This window comes from Nestor notabilis, unplaced genomic scaffold (assembly GCF_000696875.1).
Source record: "Nestor notabilis isolate BGI_N333 unplaced genomic scaffold, ASM69687v1 scaffold10451, whole genome shotgun sequence".
NCBI classification, from domain to species: Eukaryota; Metazoa; Chordata; class Aves; order Psittaciformes; family Psittacidae; genus Nestor; species Nestor notabilis.
The window spans coordinates 5,892-28,202 of record NW_009913354.1 but is presented as its reverse complement, the minus strand read 5'-3'; the positions used below and the strand labels follow the sequence as shown (position 1 = coordinate 28,202).

Here is a 22,311-nt window from a genome sequence, read left to right as displayed (position 1 = left end):
AGAGTAATCATTTTCTGTGTCATGGGAACTGCCTTGACCTCTGTCTTGAAAGTCTCCATTTGCATATTTTATTAATTGGCCTTATTAGTTTGTGGTGCTTTCTTTTGGTCAGTATTTGGCATGGTGGGCCTTTTCCTTCTCTAATCTCTGCTTGCTAAAGGACATGATGTGACTTCTGGCTGTTGGTTTGGAAGAGAATCAGTATTCACAGATGAACTTGTGTTGCTGTTTCACAGGACTGATATTTGATAAATACCAGGTGAGGGTGTTTCAAAGCTATAGCAATCACATCATTTTACCTTTTGAGATATTGCGCTTTTTTCCAAATGGACAAGTTTTGTAAGTGACTTTAACGAGGATGTGAATGTTTAATGCATTTATGTGGTGTATGAAATAGCAGATGTGAAGATGAGACTGTAGGCAGTGTTCTTGTTTAAAAGAGGTGCATATACACGTATCTGTAGATGTCGGTATTTATGGGTCTTGGGAGAAAGCATTTCTTTGTGTGCTGCTCTTCACTTGAGATGTAAGATTGCCCTGACTGTTGGGAATCCCTTGCATATTAAGAGAATTTTAGTTTGTTATAACCAAGGACTTGAGTAGGTAAATTCTGTATTTTCCATTACGAAGCTCTCCCTTAATTTTGAAAGGTACTATCACTTGTGATGTGCTTTCTCTCCTCCAAGTGGGTTTGAGGTGGATAATTTTCACTTTGTCTTTTTTGTCTCCCACTCTTTGTTTCCCTTTCTCTGCCACATGCTCTCATTTCCTGCTGCAGGTTGTCTCTCCCTATATGCACGCTCTCCACTGCATGTGTGCAGCACACTTACTAACTGCTGCGTGCACACTGCCAATACACACACACTCTCTGCTGCTGTTGCTCTTGCTATCCCTGCCATGCCTGATGCCTCTGTTGTACATGTGTTTGTGCTTTCCTTCAGTCCATCTCTGCCTGCTGCTCTGCCTCGGCTCTCTCCCAGTCTGTGCCCCTCTCTTGTGCTCACTGTGGCTGTCCTGCTCATGCTGTCTCGCTTGCTCTGTCTCTTACTCTCTCTGTCCACACTGTCCCCCTGACTCTAGCTCTCTTCTCTCAGCTTCTCTCCCCCACCGCTCCCTCTGTGTTGCTTTCCCCATCTCCAGCATGTGTCCATCTGTTCATGCAGGTTTAGGAAGTCTGTGTGGGATTTATATGTACTTCTTTGCATTTCTCAGGTGTTTTGAAATGAAAAGTGAAAAGTGGTAACACAGAGGCTTATAGTAGTGGTAGTAATACAGTCAAGTACTGACATATCTTCAGTGTTAGCATATAATCATAAATTTATGAAGGAGCAGGTTCCTACCATTTATTTTATGTAAATTATGTATTCATGTATGATTTAGTCACGCTTTATCTGATTGTGTTGTAGGTCCACTTTTTCTAATTAATTGGGAAACATAAATGTAGTTTAAAGTGTTAGGAGCTTCTTAATTTTGTATTTATTTTCACTTGTTCATTCCTTTCAGATTTATGCTTGATAGATTAGAAGGTAAAAGATATGCATAATTCTGCTGATAACTTTTCTCAAAATAATAAACACTTCCTCCTCCCCAAGTTTACTTGTCAATAAAATATTCTTACCAAATTGAGGAAGCAAGTGATTTCAAAGGTAAGGTTATATTTCTGTCATCAGATTTTAACCTCTGCATAGGGCAAGTCTTTCAAACATAAATCACTTCTGGTATGAGGACTTAATGGGGTGAATTAATTGTGGAGTAGCTGGTTGAAAACTGAATTATTAGTATTTCAAATCTTGTACTTCTGTTTTCGAGCCTTTTTTTTTTTTTTAATGGCATAGCTGTTAAAATAACAAGTAATTGTGGGATTTTGGTTCTTTTTCCTCTTAATACTTCAGAAAGGAGAAACCTTTTTAAGGGAATCTTGAAGATAGAGTCTTGAAGATATATGTGTGCACCCAACATGCAAACACCTGTAATGTTTTCCTTTTACTTCCACCATTTCACCCACAGGACATTACAGAGGCCAGAAAGCTGGCTCCTCTAGAGTCAGACTCTGCTGCTTGTTGTTGAATAAAACCATGTTTTATTTTATTCTCCAGGAGTTCAAGAGCTGCTATCAACAGCACCTGGGCTGCTCTACCCCTCTTTTCTTCTCCTCTCCAAAAGGACTAATTTCCTACCTAGTGTCAAAATGTGCTGCTGCTTAACTGACCACAAACCTGCCTTCCCATATACTGCTTAAAGAGAAAAGCAATTCTTTATTAATTTAATGATACTTTGCACTTGCACCTTGAGTTCAAATACTCATAAATAAGTAAATGTTTTAAGCTCATTGGAGTGGGGTGACTTGGAATCCTAACCTATTGGAAACTTCATTTTGTCCAAAATAAAGTTGGTGCAGGGCTTATGAAACAATAATTAACTTCTAATTAAAATCTGAATAACCAGGTTGAAGAGACATAATATGAAGAACTCTAATCTCCTTGAATGTGTTCATCTGGTATCTGAGCCGTTTTGGCATAATTTAGTTTAACTATGATTCCTTTAACATTAATGTTTGTTAGCAAAACACCATTTAAAACATAAAGTGAGGCATCTTCAAAATGCCAGTGAAGCTGGAAATTTTCCTTCTATAATTTGAATTTCACCCCCTTCTCCTTTCTGTGGGTTAACCGTGTTCTCAACTTCCTCTCCTCTTCGCAGCTTTCCTTTTAGCAGTCTTTTCCTCCCTGTCCGCTATGGGCTTTCGTTGCTTTCTCCTCATTTTCTCCCTTCTTATCATTAGCTTCTTTCCCTCACTTTCTCAGCAACCCTTTCACTTTTTTGTTTCTTTCCTTGCCTTTCTTCATTCCAATAAACTAATAGAGACTATATGAAGAACCTTCTCAAAGGCTTCCAGTTAGCTGGAGCACTGATTGCACCCCGACTCTGTTAAGTCTTTGGGACTCTGGAACTGTAAATATCAAAGTCAGTATCTGTAATCACCAATTAATCAATTACTGATTAATTTATATTTCTGTCTCTTCATGCCTGTAAAACTACTAACTCTTGTCCAGCCTCTTTCATACGCGCTATTAGTCTTGTAAAAACTTTTCAGTTAAGATCTGCTGCTGATTATCTTGAATGCCAATACTAATATGTAATAATTTAACCTTTCAGTAACCTTTCTTAATGAAAAACTTTCTTTCTTGACCCTGTCAAGCAATCATGTAACCATCTGCATTTGTCCACTTTTTCATACATTTATATCTGTTGCATGTGACTAATCTTTTTTGAAGGATCTGTGCTGATAATGTAAGAAAGCTCTGCAAGAGCTGTGTAAAACATGGTCTTAAGTTTATTTATTTAGTTTTGCTTCTGCTTGTAATCCTGGCATGGTTGTTTTTTTTCCAGCTGGTTACCAGGTTGCTGCATCTTATAGAAGAAAGCATCTTTCTTAACTTCTAGTCACTATTCTTTTATGAGAAAAATTACTCTAGAGACATGGTGATCTCAGTATGTACCCAAAGCTGCCTTAGTGAACAAGGGCAGACTCCTAAAAGCTGTTCAATAACAAAATAATAAATATAGTTTTCACAGCACCTTTTTTGTTAGGCAGTTTTTCTTACTTCAGAAATCCTTTCAGAATTGCATGGGATTATCTGTTCACAGAATCTTCAGAAAAGGAGTGATTTTACCAGATAACCACTGTGTAGCTTGGATGTGACTGTACTGTTTGATATTGTGTGCAGTGTGTACCGTGTAACACAGATAAGCCCTTTCAGAAGCATAGCTGTTAAACTGTTGATAATCATGTGAGTTACAAAATGAATTCATGAAGTGAATACTGTGAAAGATTAGGAATTGTCTGGAGTCTTACTTTTTTTGTACTGGTTCTTTTAATTTAAAGAACTAAGAAGAAATGCTGAGCAAGTGGGTCTTAAGCAATAGAAGTTAATAAGGCAATAGACTTTATTACACAAATACCTTAGTAGCAGAAACAGAATCAAACTATTTTCTATTCTTAATTACATTTAAACTAAAAAAAGAAACTTCTTCAAATGCTGAATCTTTTCTTCAGCATTTTTTCACTTAATTGCTTAGTATTCCATCATTATAAAACATAACTCCATCCATTAGTCGTATTGATAGCTTATAGAGAAAGAAAAATTATTAGACAATGCACTGTATTAGTGCAAGAGTTTTGTAATGAAATCAAGGGATACATTTCTGCCTAGATACTGCATTTGGTGGGCCTTGTATTTAAAGACCTGGAAGAGGAAGGGTTATCTACAACTTGAGCAAGATTATGGCTTAGGGATTTGCTGATTGATTTCGTTTGCTGTCAGGTAAGACTCTCTTAATGTCAGCGTTCTTTGCATAATGCCTTGAAATAAAGAGTGATGAAGTTTTTCAGATTGATGCCGCTTACATAAACTGACCCTGATTTGCCCTTCTGCATGACAATATAAGTGACAGCAGTTAGACGAAAATATGGCAATGAATATGCAACTTAAGGATTAAGAAAAACACAGTAAACCTTTCAGAATATAAAACTAAGCAAAAAAACCCAGGCTATTCTGTTACTCCACAGTTGTCCTATATTGAAGAAATAGATTGGGATAGCATCCCAAGTGCCATACCACTGAAGTAAAATTTGAAGAGGTCAAGTTTTGAAAGGATTAAAAGTTAACCTGGTATTTTTTTTGGTTTGTGTTTTTTTTTTTTTTTTTTTTACCAAATTTTACCAGTTTGCCACTAAATCATTTTGGAGTTTGTTTCTTTCCGAGGGGGAGGGGGAGGGAAAGGGGGATGTGTGTGTAAATTGTGACTCATAAATTCATATATGTTGTTACCTGCAAATTTTCTTTTTTAAATTGTTGTCTTGCAGGAATCAGAATGAATTACTTTGAAGCTCTTGTCTTGATTTTTCTGTTACTGAACTGATTGATGGTCTAGTGATGTGTGCTTCTAGAATCCTAAGGTCACAAGTTCCAACACTTATATTGGACTGTGAAAAGCATAAATTCTTAGGATTGATAAGGTCTATTGCTGTAGGTCTTCCAGGACAAATATGCTTGAAGTAGGGCACTCATTTTTAATGAGTACTTGTCCATTGCAGTACCCAGTTTAATTACAGTCTTCTTTAACTTTCCCTTAATTATGGTCTCTTTCCTCATTATGGTCTCTTCCTGTTAGAAGCAAAAACGTAGTAACAAATTAGGGGGTGGGGAGAAAATGGAGAGGATGCTAAAGTAGTGGAAAGAGGATGAATGTGGAACTGTTTTGTAAACATGAATAACAGGGATACATAGCCTGCATATTGGTAAGTTTACCTGCAAAGGAAAGTCTTTCTTGGCTTTTAAAAAGATCATATCCATATAAAGGCTACTATTTGTTTATCCTCCTGGAACCTTGATAGAACTTATACTGAAATTCCTTTGGATTGCTTCCACATCATGATCTCTTTTTTGATAGAAATGCAATTCTGAAGTAAAGATCAGGAGGAAACAGTCACCCATTCCACCTGTGGGGCAAACTTGCAACACTTATTTAATGCCTGAAGCCTATATTTCAGTTGTGAGTTCTCTCTGATGTGAGGCAGGTGGTGTGTTCTTTCTAATACCAGCGCCAATTTGTGGGTTCCCTTCTTCCTGATTCTATCATAATTGACAAATACAAAATGGAGAGATTAGAGAGAAAAAAAAGCATCATGTCATTGCAACAGCATATAGTGCCAGGCTTTCTCCCCATCCAGTTTCACATTCTCGAAAGAATAACTTTTTTTTTATGAGTTAATATTGCACAAACTAAAGATTACAAGTTAAATTCAGAAGTTTTTACAAATGCTTGCAAAGACCACAGGACTAGGTTTTGAGCAGCAAGTCTCCTACATGTCAAAATGTGATGTTTGTCTGTACGCTGGCAAAGGTCACTATCCTAGATGCTCTATTTGTTCTGCATTTATTCCTTGTGAGACTTGCTGCAAATTTTGCTCCTTTGGGAAATAGACTGTGGGGCTGAACAAACATTTAATGCCTAGAGGGCACATAGAATAACAGCAAATCTTGTTGTCCCTGCTTAAAAACAGGTTGGACAGGGTAAGGTGAAAAAAAAGAGTATAATAAACAGTGCTAAAATGTCTCCAGAATTTCTCTCAGCCTTCACCATTTTAATTCAAGACCTCCTGAAGACTCAGAATCACAGAATCATTAGGGTTGGAAGGGACATCTGGAGATCACCTAGTCTAATCCCCCAGCCAAGGCAGGGCCAACTAGAGCAAGTTACAAAGCAACAAGCTCAGGTGGGTTTGAATGTCTACAGAGACAAATTCATATTTTTGTATCCAACAGCCGTTTATTGTCCCATTGCTTTTTGAACCCATGTAAAATCAAGCATTCACATGACTTGTAGAAAGAACTTTTGCAAGTTAAGTATACACTTCCTGAAAAACTGTTTTCTATGTATGCTTTGAAAATGGTTTCTACTACTTCATTTAATGTTAGTATATTAATGTTAGTAAATACTTCTGCTTTGGCATCATCTGTCATAATCACCTACCATTTGCCACTCCTTGTTTCTTTTCAGGTTACTTTCCTAATTTCTGAACTACAAGAAGGTGAAAACCAGTAGAAATCATCTATAGTTTCTAGGTTTAGTCAGCTGTGGAAGTGATTTCTCTATGTTACCAACATCCATAGGCTCAGTTGCTCATAAATTACCCAACTGCAAGTACTGGTCTAGCTTTGAAAAATGGGTAAGGAAGTAGTAACCACTTAACATTACAGGTAGTTAGAAAATGCTGTCCTCAAGGGTGTTCATAAGTTAGGCTAGCCGAGGATCCTTGGTTAAGAAGCTGCTTTTGTTGATCCACCATTAGGGTCACCACTTAAGTGCACAATGGTACAGCGCCTACGACTCATCACCAAATCCAGTAAAAAAGAAAGAATAAAAAGGGCTTTCTCAATCTAGTTATGATACCCTATGATATTGGGTATTTTACTTCTAATCCTATTGTTGAAGAATATTTGATGTCTCTAGGCAAACTCATCTCACCAGTGCCTATCCTCCTTAGTTTTTTCCTTTCAGTGTTGCTGTAAGCATCCAGTTTTACAAACAGAATTCAGAAAGTCATTTTATCTCTAATGCTTCTAAGGAATTAGATCTAATTGTTGACTTTTGACAAGAGAGGGGAATAGACCATAACAGCCTGTTCCTTATTTGCCAAGTTGCCAGCCTAATAATTCGAATCCTATTCTGTAATCCGATTATAAATTTATGCTTAATGAAGAGACATATAGTGCTGAAGATAAAGCAGAAAACCAGTGTCTTCCAAAATATTATCTAAGAAAGCTCATCAAGTAATTACTTTTGTCTTTGAATTGCTGGTTTTAATGGGGACAACCAGAGCTCTGCCAACAGAAAAGTTAGTGTCTTCTTCTCTTTGTCTTTCAAGTTTTCTCACTTAGCTTGTTGACCTTTTGCATGAAAGAAGCCTAAGCTTCAGTATAATGGAGTCTCAGTCATCCAGAAGCTTTTAGCAAGTATGATTGGGATTTATACATTTCTGAGCTGAGCTAATCTGTTAGGTACATGACATGCCAAAAAGACAGACAAACAATCATTTTTTTCCCAGCAAGGGTTTTCTTCAGCTGTACATCCGTTGTTAGAAGAACTAGATATTCAAAGGTGATGGATCATTTTAATCATTTTTCTTCCTCAGACTATGATGGTTAAAAGAAAACTTCGTGAGGAAAATATATTCTTTATTTCATACTAAGCTTAAAGATAGCAAGTTGTCAAGTTCGGTGTCAGTACCACTTTTGGCAGTATTACTGCAAATATTCTCCAACTTTTGCTTTGGAAAGAGGAGTGCTAATGTGTGTGGTCATTAAGGTCAGTAGTAGGTGTACTGTGCTCTTTTAAATTTCCTGAAATTTCTAATAAAACATGTTCATGGCATGAATCAGGTCTTGAAAGCAAGTTTGATTGAAAGTCTAGCCTTTTTTTTTTTTTTTTTTTAAGTACAAATTCTGATGAAGTCCAAGAATTAATGAAGCAAAGTTGTCTCACTAACATCTGAGTTTAGGCAGAATAAAGGGAGAATACCTGTGCATCCAGTGTATAGCAGTGGACATTAGGTTAAGGGTGTGCCCATTTACCTGAGGAATGCAGTTCAGCTTTTCTAGGTCATTACACGTAGAGACTGACTTGTGCTTTTTCCTGTGCTGGCATCATGGATTTGTGTACATAACTGATGGTTTGGTGGGAAGCCAAAATGAAAAAAATTAGTTTGCTATCCAACCTAACAGGTATACTTTAAAGTTTCCTTACAAAACTACAAAATGTTTCTTTATGTAGGATGACATATTCATATTGAATTAAAATGCAGCACCACCATGAGCACTTTGTAAGAAAAGCAAAGGAGATGAAGTAACTATACGTATCACAAAACATTGTGCAGTTTTCTAGCCCCTGGGCTCTGTTAGACTTGAGCATTCATCTAAAATCTGGTATGAAGATTAAGACTCAGTAATGATTCTTTATGTATGAGCCACATGATTGCAGTTGTCATATTGACTAAGCCTGCCAGAAGGTACCTTTGTCTCTCCTAATAAATGGCAACTACAGAATAGGTTGTTTTCATCTTCTTTGCATGGAAAATACAAAGTGGACACACTTCCCCTTTCTAACCACATGTCAAATATTTTATCTAATTCAGTGTGAGAATGTTTTAATCTAAAATTGAAAAGCTGCTTCTTGTGGCCAAAAAGGAATAATCTATATCTCTTCATAGCTATAGACAAAATGTTAAAGAAATGTCAACCCGGAGTTTGTGGGTAATAGTTTTCTTCTGTTGGAGTCAGCGACAGGCTTCTTCTACACTGATTAAAAGTAAACTGGTATTTTTTAATAAGTTTCTAAGAAGATTCGTAAGTCTCAGTAGCATCCGTGTGTCTGTAAAGCATATTTCTTTACTAAAATAATTGAAATTGGTCTTAGTTAATAGAGGACTCTTTAAAACCAATAGAAAAAAAATTTTAATTTGCAGTAAAGTCATTGTTACTACTATTTTGGCAAATAGTCGAGTTAGGTACTGATGTTGGATAGCTTGTGAACAGTATTCCAGAAGAACAAGAGTTTTTCAGATTTTACATTTACCTCAATGGGAAGTTGCTCCAGATTTTCCTATTTAGTAACTTGATAGATTAATGTCTGCTTCTCTCCCCTTCTTAAATTGCTCTCATACACATATAAGTAATACATTAGATTTCGGACAGTTAGGACGTAGTGTTTAAGAAACATTTATCTCTAAAAATAGATTTTCTTACATAAGATTTCCTATAAATATATAGGAGTCCCTTAAAAATGAGAAAGAATATGCTTTTTAAAATGGATTTTACTGCTATGAATTTGGTTGTGAAAACAGAATTCTGTACTTCATCTTTTGTACATCTTTTCTGCTTCCAAGATGTCATTCCAGTAGACCAAAAGCAACACCATCCAGACACAGGCAGCTTGTACTTTCACTGGTATTTCTCCTGGATTGTGATGAGAAGTTTTACTCTGTTGTTTTTCCTTAAGACTGAATGTGTGATGGGACACTGCCGTTTTCTTAATAAAACTGCATCCTGACTTTTCTGTTGTGACTGCTGCTGTTTAGTTCTTCTCATCAATGGTAATATACTGTGCTCACTCCAAGCAGATTTTCATGCTCACAGATGAGGCACTTTAATGTGGACTTTTTACTGTTTTCAGTGACTACCTGTCTCTCTTTCTTTCATTCATGTGTAGAATATACGTGGCGAGAGAAAGCTGAAGGGTACCAACCTGAAACTTCTTTCAGTTTCCATCTTTTTCTCACCAGAACTATTTACTTGAAAATTCTCTTCCTCCCTTACAGAATGAAATGTTCTTTTTGTATCAAGACTGTGTAAGAGGATGGGAAGAGGTATAATGTATTGGTAGCATTTTCCTCACGGCTATGGCTTAAACTACAAGTTCTTTGGGGCAGCGATTCTTTTTCCTTTACAATTTGCATACACCTATGCTTTGTGCATCAGAGAGAATAATTTTTGCATGTACTTATTATTGGCCTATAAAAATCTGCAATACCTTAATTCTATTAAGTGGTATTTCGCTTGCATGCTCCAGAGAGATTTCCCTTGCTATAGAATTCTCAGGATGCTTTCTACCTGATCATACCAACAAACACATTGGTCATAATTTATCAGTTTCTAGAATATCAGTGTTATTTTTGAAACTCGTACACTCTGTCATAATTTTAATGGCAATTGTTGCTATGCCCATCTGTGGTGGTTTCTAGTAGAAGCACTTTCCCTTCAGTCTCTGTCAATTTCAATGCTCCCTTTTCAATTTTCTTGTAGGAAGTCATGTCATTACCTCTTGCAGAGAATCTAGCCTTTTATTTAGAGCTTCATTCCCTTGGGCTATCCTCTGAGACCTACAGGGGTAAAGTAATTGTTATTGAAGCGAAGGGGATAGAGTTAGGTCCCGTGTGTGGCACTGAGTCAGCTTTTGTTGGAAAGAAAAAAAAGTTGTAACAGAACTGACCTGCTTTTTGGCACATTTAAATTGTGCATGCCACGCTTGAATGGAACTGAACAAAAAGTTTAGTGTTGAAATGAGATACAAGGAGAATAGATCATTAAAGAAGTGCCAAACAGCTGCAAAAGTGCAATTTTGCTGAATGCTGTTTCCCTTGAGGGTTTTTCTGATGCCTGAGAAGCTGCTGTATTTACATCCTCCACTGATGCCACTAGACATTTTGGTCTATGGGTCAAGGCAGCCAGAATGGGTTTTCAAATGCTAAAATGTATGGGGGAAATGAATTTTAAGCCTTTCTTCCCCAAATATAGGTCTTAAATATAAGTATCCTGAAATCTTACTTCTGAAAACAAAAATAATTGTTTTCTGAACTTGTTGTAACTAATCTTGTTTATGTCATTTTGAAGCAAGGCAGTAATGGCAGGCATTCTATAGGTTATCCATTAACCATGCAGAACTCCAGTCTGTTGAGGTTTGTTTTCTCACCAGTTGCTTTTTGTTGAGTTTTGTTTTCTCACCAGTTGCTTTTGCCTGAACTTAACTTCAGCCAGATTCTGTACCTTAAGTGAAATTCTCAGTCTTTTCAAATTCTCTTCTAAGCACTTTGTTACACTGGAGTTAATCGTTCATTCTTCTGATGTCCATCTTTTTCTATGTATCGCCTGTAAGTAAATTTACTACCTGCTGACATTCTTTCTTTTCCTGAAGGGAGAAAGTACACCGTGTAAAGTAGATGGTCTTGTTATTCTGGCTCCTGCATCTGATGTTACTAACTCAATGATCATTTTGTCAGGCTGCTCATTTCGTATCTCTTTGATACCTTCTAATAAGCATCACTTCACATAAGGAGTCCTTGCTTTAGTTTTGTTCCTTCTAAACAGGAGATACAGTTCTATGATAACAGTAGGCCCAGTAAGATACTGAGTTAACTAAATAACATGGATATAAAAATAAAAAGCCTAACTCTTAATCACTTGGTATTTTATTTTATTTTTGTAGCTTCAGAATAGCCCAAAACTTTAAATGGAAACTTCCATCCACACTTATTTATAATTCATAATCCAAATAAAGATTGTTTTGAACTGTATTTGTTCTGATTAGCCAAGCACTGAGGGCAAGGGCGACAACATGCACAGTGTTTTAATTGGAAATTAAAAATGCTGGTTTTATAATGTATAATAAATACATTAAAACTTTGATGAGAGGTCTTCTGATAATTTGCATATGCTGATCTGTATATTACTTGTCATATGTTTCTACTATAACTGAACTGAGAACAGCTGAAGTTCAAGTAACCTTTGAATTTCATGAATTAATTTTAAAAAAAGGTTTATATTTCTATTTCATATTCCTTAAAGACTGGTGTGTAATTTGGCAGTATTAGCCATTCTGACATTGAATAAAATACTCTTGATGCTTGGAGTCTTCCAGTCTTGTTTTATAGCCATATGTAAAAGCCATTTTAAAGCACCTGTAGCACTGTGCACCTTAAAATTACTTGTACTAGAAATGATGTAGAGAACAAGTGAACAATTGGTTATTCAAAAGGACATAGATGGAATTAGAAGAAATTGGGTTTACATGTCCTCTGGAGGACTGTCTCTGATGTTAAGTGTTCTCAGTCCTTTTAAAGATTAATCTGGAGAGGGAAGACACAGCTTAAATTTTGCTATTTTGCATTGCAGTTCAATGGTTTGTAGTTTATAAATAGCATCAGATTAGTTTGTCCCACTTTTACTTTTAATTCAGGTTTCTCAGCTTCATCAGTCTGAATCTATCAAGCTTAAGCCAGAACTTTTTATGTGTACCCTAGTATTACAGATGGGATGTCTTTGAACAGGTCATAAGGACCTTCTTCCTTACGGCTGCTTTGAAATAAACCTTATCTGTTAACTTAAAACATGTATATTTTTTTATTGAATTTTATGTGTATTATCTTTTATCTATTTACATGCTTATCTACATACATTCAGGGTATTGGAGTATTCGTAGATGATTATGCACAAATATGGTTTTGCAATGGTTCAGTTTTTACAAGCTGGCCTTGTTTTTACAAGCTGGAGAAACAAGCAGGAGAAACGGCCAGGTGTGCAGTTCTCAGAATCTTCAGAGTCCCAGTTTCTAAATAAATAAGAATCTGAAATTTCAAATAGAATCGTGGGATAGTTTGGGTTTGTTCATATCATGTAAATAGCACTAACCTGAGTTTTTCAGTATTTTGTGATTTGCTTTGAATTAAAAGATTGTTAAATTGCTTGAATTGTTAAGATCATAATAGGAATTTTCTAGAAGGAGATAATATTTTAAATGTGCAAATACCCGTTTTTAAAGATCCCTAGAAGTATTTAAACTTGCCCATTGAAAGTTGTATTTGAAAATATAACTTGGGCATTTGTTTTCATGAAGCTGTCTGTGCCTTAACTAATGTTGGAGCATGGGTCGCCTTACATTGAAGACACTTTCAAAATTGAAAACACTACTGCCATGATAATTTGCATCTCCCATATCAGTAGCATGTGATGTAGAACTTTAAATAACAGTGAGATCCTTTGTAAAATAAGGCATTGCGTGGAGTAAAGGGAAAGGGAAGAGGTCACTGAAAAAAAAGCCATTTGGCTGTCTGATTAATTTGTCTTTTTCTTTGTTTAATGCAAAGTAATTAATTACAGTATCTGTTCTTAAAATTGACAGTCCTATGTAAATTTAAACTATTATTAACTTGCATCATGTTCCATCCTTATGAAGACTTTGTAATCACAGAATTACAGACTGTTTGAGGTTGGAAGTGACTTCTGGAGGTCATCTGGTCCAAACCCCCTGCTCAGGCAGGGACACCTGGAGTCAGTAATGTTTAGAAATTAGTGTTCTTCAGCCTCACTGTTGTTGTGGCCTCCTTCTATCCACTACTTTGCCTGTAATACTCATCTGTCTGAAAAAGTTTTAACTTTAAAAGTGATCTGAGTTGCAACAATATTGGTTCCTGTGATGTTTCAGGAAACACAACATCTGGCCTTTCTGAACAGAAGTAATTTTCTGATTCATATTTTTAAAACATTTATATTGTAATGGAAGACAAATTTTTGTTTTTTCTGTTCCAGGTTTTCATGTAATGGTATTACGAACACATTCAAACCCAGAAGTGCTCATATAAATGCAGATCCAGCAGATGTGTATGAATGACAAATTTCATGCTAGAAAAATTAATCAGGAGGTTTGCTTAAGTATACATAACAATAAGACACCTTAAAACTATGTATACGTCTTATTGTTACATAAACTTTGAAACAAAAAAACCCACTCCTTCTTAGCAGATTTGGTTGATCATGGAACAGTTTCCAGAACTGCAGTTGGTTCTGTAATGTGCAATTAGGGTTCTAAATTAAAATGCTGAACTCCTTTAAAGATGTGTTTAATCATATGTGATAGATCTTGTAACATACAAAAGACCAGGTTCTATGCCCATTCCCCATGTATTAAGCTTTCTAATAAGTGGAACTTCTCTCTTGTGGAAAACAGATCTGTGAGTTAATCTGAGATGAACATGAGTTATGTAAAATCATATATAAATGAATGCCTTCCAGTGGCACTTCAAAAATCCAGAGTATTTGCCTTCCTCCAGCTGCATTTAGAATAAATGTTCTGCACACTCATTACTCAAGGATTGCATGTTGGAAGATTGACTCAAACATACTATTTTTCCTAACCTGGTCTGAATGAGAGAAACTGACCCTGACTCTTTGCTAGGGAGTTGGGATACAATGGAACAACGCATATACCTATGGGTGTATAAATGCTACCCTTCATGTCAGTAATGAATTGATAAACAATTGACAAGCTGACAAATTGCTTCCTTCTGGACTGAAAAAAAATCTAAATGTCTTAGGAAAAATATTTGCCGTGTCTGAAAATAAGCTTGCAAATTAACGCATTTTTCCTAAATTGAAAATTTCAAGCTCGTTAAACAAGGTGAAATAGTTGAGTTGAGCAGCAAGTTGGTAACTGCTGTTTCAGATAACTGCATGGGCTTCAACTGGCTCTGAACATGTAGGATGAAGCGATATAAGTTAGTAGCTTCACCAGCTTTGTGGTAACAGAGGTAAAAGGAAGGTAAGGAATCATTTCTAGTTCAGTGAAATATTCTGTGGGAAGTAACCAAAGGAACATGTAAGATATTTTTCGATGAGATTTGAGACACAGCTTGTTATAACGCATTGATACAATCCTTGTTTATGAGTCACAGGCCCAGTCTATAGACCTATTTCAACATCTGTCTGATTTTTAACATGTGGGCAACCGCCATATGAAGACTCTCAGGCATGTTTATATGGGGTGTGAGATACATCCACATTCTTGCTTGGTATTAAGACCCACAGCATTTTACTCACGTTGAATGTGGATGGAAAATTTTAAAAGCAGAGTCAGAGCTGACAGCAGCAGACTTACAGAGCTATGTGAATACACTTTTAGGATTAGTACCATAGCATGTAACACATTTTGGATATTCTTTCTGATGAGAAAAGGTATGATGGTGTTAATTTGCCACTGCTGTTTTCTACATTGGACAATGAAATGAGTTGATTGATTTCAGCTATATTAACCTTTTATTCTGAAAAACAGTAGTATGTTTGAGAACAAAGGAAAACAGTAAAAATCTTTGCAAATGCCTATTTGAGGTACTAGTTTATTTCTGCCTGTACCACAGACTTAGATTCAAAAGGTCAATTTTGTATTATGTGTAGTATGTTCTTACAGTAGAAACTCACCACAGGTCATTTCAGAAGGGAAAACTATAATTTATAAAATGGGTTTAATCATTTGTAAAGAAGACCAATAATCTCACCAGCGTGACACTGTTTAGTATAGGTACAAAGTTACCAGTACTGCCAAATCATTTGTACTCTCTTGTGCTGCTAACTTTATTATCAGTCTGATCAATATTACACAGTTGGGACATTCTTCTGCTATATACACGAAAACAATTATATTTTCCCAGCTATATTGTAATCAGATTATTTACTTTCAGAGGTCTTCAGCTTTACTGTGTTTCTTTTGTTTCTCACAGATTAATTTTTTTTTGGCGTGAAGTGGGAGGATTAGTAACTCGACTTACTTTGGAAGTATGAACATTTACCTGTAACGGTGTATTGATTCTCTGTAAACTTTGAACTTGCACTGCATCTTGTATTTAAATACAACGAAAATGGTATCATCAGCTGCTCAGTGCAGTACTGCATATTTGAAAACAGCTCGTCAAAACACCTTCTAATTAGTGTGCACTGTAATTTGCTTTTCTTTAATGCTGTTTAAGATTTTTGAAAGGAACACAATATCCCATGTTAGACCTTTTTCATGTTCAAGTCCTGATGCTGAATTTTTGCCTGCCTTCTAACCTTTGTTTCATTTCTCTGATTAATAAAAGTTAGGTCTTCTGTAATGAATTTGGATGTATGCTATTTGTCATTTAAATACAGCCTGCCTGGCACTGATGATTTATTTTACTTTTTAAAGGCCATGGTTAAAAGTTTTATGGATGTCTACCAGCTTGCAAGTTCCAGAATTGACATGTTACTGAGAGAACCAGCATCTCATCAGCTTCACACTGCAGCCCCAAAGTCCAAGATCGAAACAGCTTGTCTTCATGAAAATGAGAACCTGCAATTGGTAAGCCTGCTTTTCAGTTAGTTTTTGTCATTTGGCTGTGGTTTCCTAGCCAGCATCTCCCTTCATGCTGCAGAGTATCTTTAGGGAAATTCAATAATATTTCATTATAAACATAATAGAGCAATAAAATTTGTGTCAATAGAAACCTTCTGAGACTTTAACAGAAGAGAAAGGGGGTGGTAAAAGTTAACATGAGGATTAATTTTACTACTGTATCTTCTACAAGGACCTATTCATTGCTGCTGTCACTGGAAAATTATACATAGTGATTTCTTGGGTTTTGACAGTACAGTGAATGGTTAAAACAGAATATTATTAACTGTGCACGTAAACAAAATGTTAGGAGACGTGATGGGGGTTTTTTAAACAATAGTGGTTGTGAATAATACTTCTTGCTAAAGTTACAAGGTTAAAATCCAATTTCAGAAATAATTTTTGTTTCCTACAAAGATACTTGGAGTTTTTTAAGGCTAATAAGGTGATTCTTCAGATCTGAGAGCTCTCTCTAGGGGGATTACTGAATGCAGATGTATTTGTGTCCCACAGGCTGGAGGCCAGACATATAAACTGTCATAATTATGTAGCCAAGTATGTCTAGAATGAGACTGTGTAAGCTGTGCAACTTGCATACACTTAATGTATTTCTTCTCCATCTTTCTTTACTTTTCTATGTAGAGAAAATTTTGGAGGTGTGTTTGTTTTTTGGTAATGTTTTGGTGTTCTGTGGGGTTTTTTTCTGTTCTCCTCTCCTTCCTCCTTTCTCTTCTTTTATTCTTGTAAAAAAAAGGATCATAAAACAAATGAGGATGTTTGTCTTTTTGAAATAAAAGATCAGTAAGAAGAGAGCCGTCACTAATGCAAATTACATAAACACAATAGCAAATGTATATTCTAAGACTGTGGTTGTGGCTTTGGTTGTTTCCAACAGAATTACATTAATTTCTTATTCTGCTTCCATACTGGATCAGTACAATGGGAAATTATTGCAAATAGAAAACATAGTAATCAGTGCTGAATTTCAGTTTTCAGAGTTGAATGAAAGTTTTATTTGTGGCTGCACAACCTTTCTAAGAAACTAAATGAAATAGCTTCACTGAAATTGCTTCTTTTCTCCTCCACCCAGGCTTATTTTATGTTTTTTACTAGGTTTACATGTGTCCTGCTGAGCCTGTGCCCAGTGTAATTGGGTTGCTCCTTTGCCTGTTATGATTGGTTTTGTTGTTTAAATCAAGTTGACCACTTGTGTACTAAGGATTGGGAAGTCTGCCAAACTTGTGCAGTGAGGTTTGCTTCATTTGGGTTGAGAGAGTTTTTAGCAAAGTTATGCTAGTCCTGCCTATAAAGGGTTATACAGTGACTTGATATGTTACAGTGAAAACAAATACCTTGCTCTGCCATCTCCGATGCCTGTGGTTAAATACAGTGCTTTTAGAGTAATTTGTGTCTGCCTTTAGTATCAATGTAAAGATGATACTTTCTGCATTGTAGTAGGATCTGTTTGCCTTCCTATACAAACCTCTAGGGAAAAGAATAATTCTTCCTTTAGATGCAGTTTAATTTAAACCAAAGCATAAGCATTAATAGAAAGTGGGTTAGAATTCTAATGTAAAGGCAAAAAAATTAGAATTATACATGTTCAAGTTTCAATTTAAAAAAGTGTGCTTGTGATATATCTTGTAGTATAGTTTGGTCTTCTGTAAACCTTGCCCCTAATATTTGGATAAGTTGCATCAAGCATGACTTCAGCCTTCACAGCTTTCAGGAGCGATCAACATTGAAGTTTCTACCAATGCTGTTCTGTTCTGATTTTAAGGAATAAAGTTTGGACTAAATTTATTTCTGTAGTAAAAGAGTAGAACAAACTTTTTTGCTTGATTATTTGAAATGGAGTAATGACTTTGCTTGGGTATCTGGTTTCAGAATTGTACACACTTTGCTGATTTCAGTTCACTGTGTTCAATCATATATCCAGTTCTAGTAATGTTGCATGCAAAACTTTTCATGTAGAAGATAAATACAGCAGGTGGTCTGTATTAATTGCAGGTCTTCATATGACAGGTGCTTGTATTCCTAGAACAGTAACCTATTACTCAGGGCTGAAATAAATTTTTGAAAAGTCTTTTAGGCGTTTACCATCTGAGGACTCTTACCTCATAAGATTGGGGGTTTGCTCAGTATGTTGTGGCTGTCTTTAGATGTCTGTATGCTGGTTGCATGAAGTTCTTGCCTTCCCAACTGTCCATTGCATCCAAGTTTGAGCCATTCATGAGAACTCATCTTTTTCATGTTCAGAAGGTATTGCTTTTCTAATCGACCTTTTTTATACTGAAATTTGCTAACTATGTTGCCTATCTATTCACACCACTTTTTTTCCTCTTCTGTTGCCTTGGGTTTTGCTGATAATTGTGAAAAACAAAACTGATGCCATAAGGCAATACTAGTGATTCTGACTTCTCATCTTTTATCTAAGAATCTGAATTGACGTCTCCATCCTCCAGACTGCTTCTAGTCCAACCACTTTCTTTCTAGTCAGTAGTGTTTAGATTCTGAGGTTGTTACGTGTGCTCGTAGTAATGCCAACACAGAAGAACAGAAAGGGATATGATTATGATGGACAGAGGTGAGATGAACACTGGGAACACTGCTTACAGAGATGAGAATTATTATGTGGGCTGAAAGGGAGTCAGTAGCAGAATGTCTCTGTGCTCTTCATTTGTGTCCAGCTATCTGTCTGTTGTACTCATCTCTGATGATTCTTCCTCTGTGCAGGTAAAGGCTCTGTGCATTTTTCATTCTTGCAACTCTTTAAAATTCAGTACGGCTGAAATATAGATTATTGGTTTTCTACCTAAACTTTTTTTTTCCCCTATTGTTCCCTATTCCTGCATTACTTTTCCATTTTGCCTTTTTTTTTTTTCTTTTATTTACCAAATGCTTCTGAGATTTCCCTTACATTTCTAAAATGTTAATTTCTTTTATTTCTGTTATCAACCATAAACATTTTGCAACGGTCTTTTTTTGCAACCGTAACACTTTCAGTTCTGTGCATTTCTTTATTTTTTTTTTTAAATTATGTTCTCTGAACTGCAAGTGCCACAGTCACAATTCTGTCATCCATAACTTGCTGCATTGCCACATACTGCATATAAAAGGTCATACCTATAACTGGTAGAGATAATAATAATAATGATGATAATGATGATAATAAATAATACTTAAGCTAAGAAGGTATCATTGATACGGGTGTGTGTGTTCTTGACTGTAGGTATGTAGGTTGCCAGAGGAGGAACAGAGAAGCCAGCGGTCATCTTTAGCATGAAATAAGACAGAGAATTATTTCACTGAGCACTGAACTCATTACTGGACTGGGACTGCCATTTTCTCCTTGAAATTTGAAGAACTGTATTGTTTCCCTTTACATGCCTCTCCCTTATGGTTTTCCTTAGGAAAGACTAATGTGCTTAGAAGGTGGGTTTAGGAAGTACTTCACTGGTGGTAACTAGCTGTACACACAATCTGTATGTAAGCAAAGAAGGTATCAGCTAAAATGTTCTTTCTTTTATTTCTGTTTTCCTGCCTGTTTCTTGCTCAGCAACCTCTAGTAGTACAAACATCATGAACTAGGCTGTGCTTAGGGTTTCCTGGTAAATTAACTCTTGCCAGTTACTTTAACAGTACTGGATTATGCTGCCTTGATCCATTTTAATTCTTCAGATACATTAGTTTATTACTATACTTACATTTTCATTCAGAGTTGCAGTAGTAAGTAGGCTTTGAACTGAGAGCTTTTAAATGCTGTAGTGTGCAGTAGTAGAATTGTAAGCAATTATTCTGTGGATGCTGGGGGCAACATGTCGTATTGTATTAGTCACATGGCAAGCACATGAATCAATGGTGTCTGTGCTGCCGAAGATTTTGTTGCCGCAATCACAGCGTTGTTGAGAGTGGGTGCAGTGGCACTGTGTTTTCCAGTGTGACTTGGTACATAGGAGGAACTGGCGGAGCATTATAAAATTTCTACACAAAGTGTTTTGGTAGCTTGAGGTTTTATGCTTGATACCGGTACTGATGTCAGGATTTTAAGAATTTAAAATATTCTGGTATCAGTTTTGGCAAGCAAAAGCCACTGTTACACTGCAGGTAGTCAGGTGTTTCTCTGATTCTGAATGTGCAGCTGATCTGGTGATATTACTTCCTTTTTCTGCTTTCACTTCAAAATCAAAGGAAAGAAGAAAACAAAGGGTGAAAATAACAGTGATTTAGAAAGATGACTAAAAGAGAAAAGCTTTGTGTGCACAGGAGAAATGGGAATTTGGGGAGCCAAACTGAAAGGAGGAGAAGGTGAGTTTAAGATGGGTGAGAGAGGTAAAGTTCTGTAAGAAGAGCAGGGTTCTCTAACTAACTATGAAAACAACTGTTGTCTTTGGGTGCTTCTTCTAATTGAGCTTGAAAATTAAATTACTCATTGCTCTGTGTGGCTTTGCATCATCCTTACTTCTTCCCCCACCCCCTGCAGTTGTGGCTGTGTCTGTTCTTTGTCTGAAAATGCCTAACGATATCACTTAAAGTACTGAAAATACATAATTGTATGTTTTGGTAAGATGACATAAGCAAGGAGAATCATCTTACGTGTGGAAAATATTTATCACTGAGATGCTAGTAATTGACATACAATTGTATTTTTTTGATGAGGGACTACATTAAGCAAGAAGTACAGTTTTCTTCCTACTCAGAGCAGTTAGCTCTCAGTTCTTATGATCCACTTGAATTCTGGTCATGGAGGGGGTTAGGGAGAAAAGAAATATTAAAACCTCAAACTTTAACTACACCAGTTTCGTCCTACTTAGCCAGGCTGTTCAGGGCTGTGGTTTTACTTGTCTTTCTTCCCATACCCTTTGTTTCCTTGTCACCAGTTCAATCTGCATTTCAAGACTGAGACCTGCATCTAACAGGGATGCAATGGCTTACATTTGGAATTATGAGGACAGAGGTGGAGAGAAAATTAAAAAAGCCTTTTCACTTGCTGCATAGGAGAAAGGGACTTACTCCATCGGTGTCATGTTAAATGTCAGAGAGCATCTTTCAGGGGCTGGAGCCATATCTCTTGTGTTAGGACATGGAATGACTGATGTAGCTGAGGGAATTCTTCCCAGATGTTGCAATAAGCAGATAGGTCCTGGATGAAAACTCTGCTTGGCTTTTCCACTACTTCATGCTAGCCTGATGCATAGTTGAACTGAAAATATTTTTTGAAAGGTTTGGAATTGAACTGTTTTTTTGAAAGATTTGGAGATACCAGTTGTTAATTTGCCTTGCAAGAAATAATCAGACTTGTTATTTTTATTATTACCCTCTGCTTGCAGTGTTTTCTTGGAAATACTTTAGGATAAAATTCAGTAAGATATGGACCTCAAATAATTGCAACTTTTGCTCAGTACAGCTAATTGCCAGTGTGTGGTTTATTTGCTGTGAAATATATCAATGTTCATAAAGTGATAGAAGGTAAAGAAAAATCTGACAGGCCCACAAGGAGAATTACCCAATTATTGAGATGATAATAGGTGTGAAAGAGTGGAGATATCAGTATAGGCAAAACTAAAAAACTCTATTCATAATATTTTCTAAGTCTCTACCAGGCTGAATCTTAAAGCAGTAATATCTTTCAGAAACTATTTTTAATTTAAATATTTGCATTTCTTACCTTGTATTAAGCACTTGGGTGTCATTTGCCAACCTTACTGCATAGTCAAGGAATGCAGGTGTCATAGCACAGATGCTCACCTTGTCATGTGGTATTGCTTACACAAGTAATAGTTGTAACCAAACAGTATAAATCATACAATGTAAACAATTTTCTTATTATGTAGTACCAATACAAAAAAACCCAAACCACAATAATACAAAACACATTATGTAACTTAGGGGAAGGTGTTCAAAAACAGTTACAATAATCCAGCAACACATTTGCTATTGTGTAAAGAACACTTCCTTTTTTATGCAAAAATTTTGATACTCAATATTCTAGGTATGTGAACTTTTAACTTGTCAGACTATTGTAACATTTGAAAATTATAGTAATTTGATTAAAATGTTGCCTATAAGGCA

At 36.1% G+C, this 22,311-nt stretch overlaps 1 protein-coding gene across 1 annotated transcript in view; it reads left to right on the top strand.

The window, feature by feature from the left end:
• Positions 1–16,206, top strand: part of CCDC171 (coiled-coil domain containing 171) — a gene marked incomplete at its 3' end in the record, with an annotated part of 86,363 nt that extends 70,157 nt beyond the window's left edge. Inside the window, exon 16 of the mRNA XM_010023169.1 lies at positions 16,054–16,206. Within this exon, the coding sequence (XP_010021471.1) occupies positions 16,054–16,206 (153 nt within the window). The remainder of the gene's footprint in view (positions 1–16,053) is intronic.
• Positions 16,207–22,311: the final 6,105 nt, after the last annotated feature.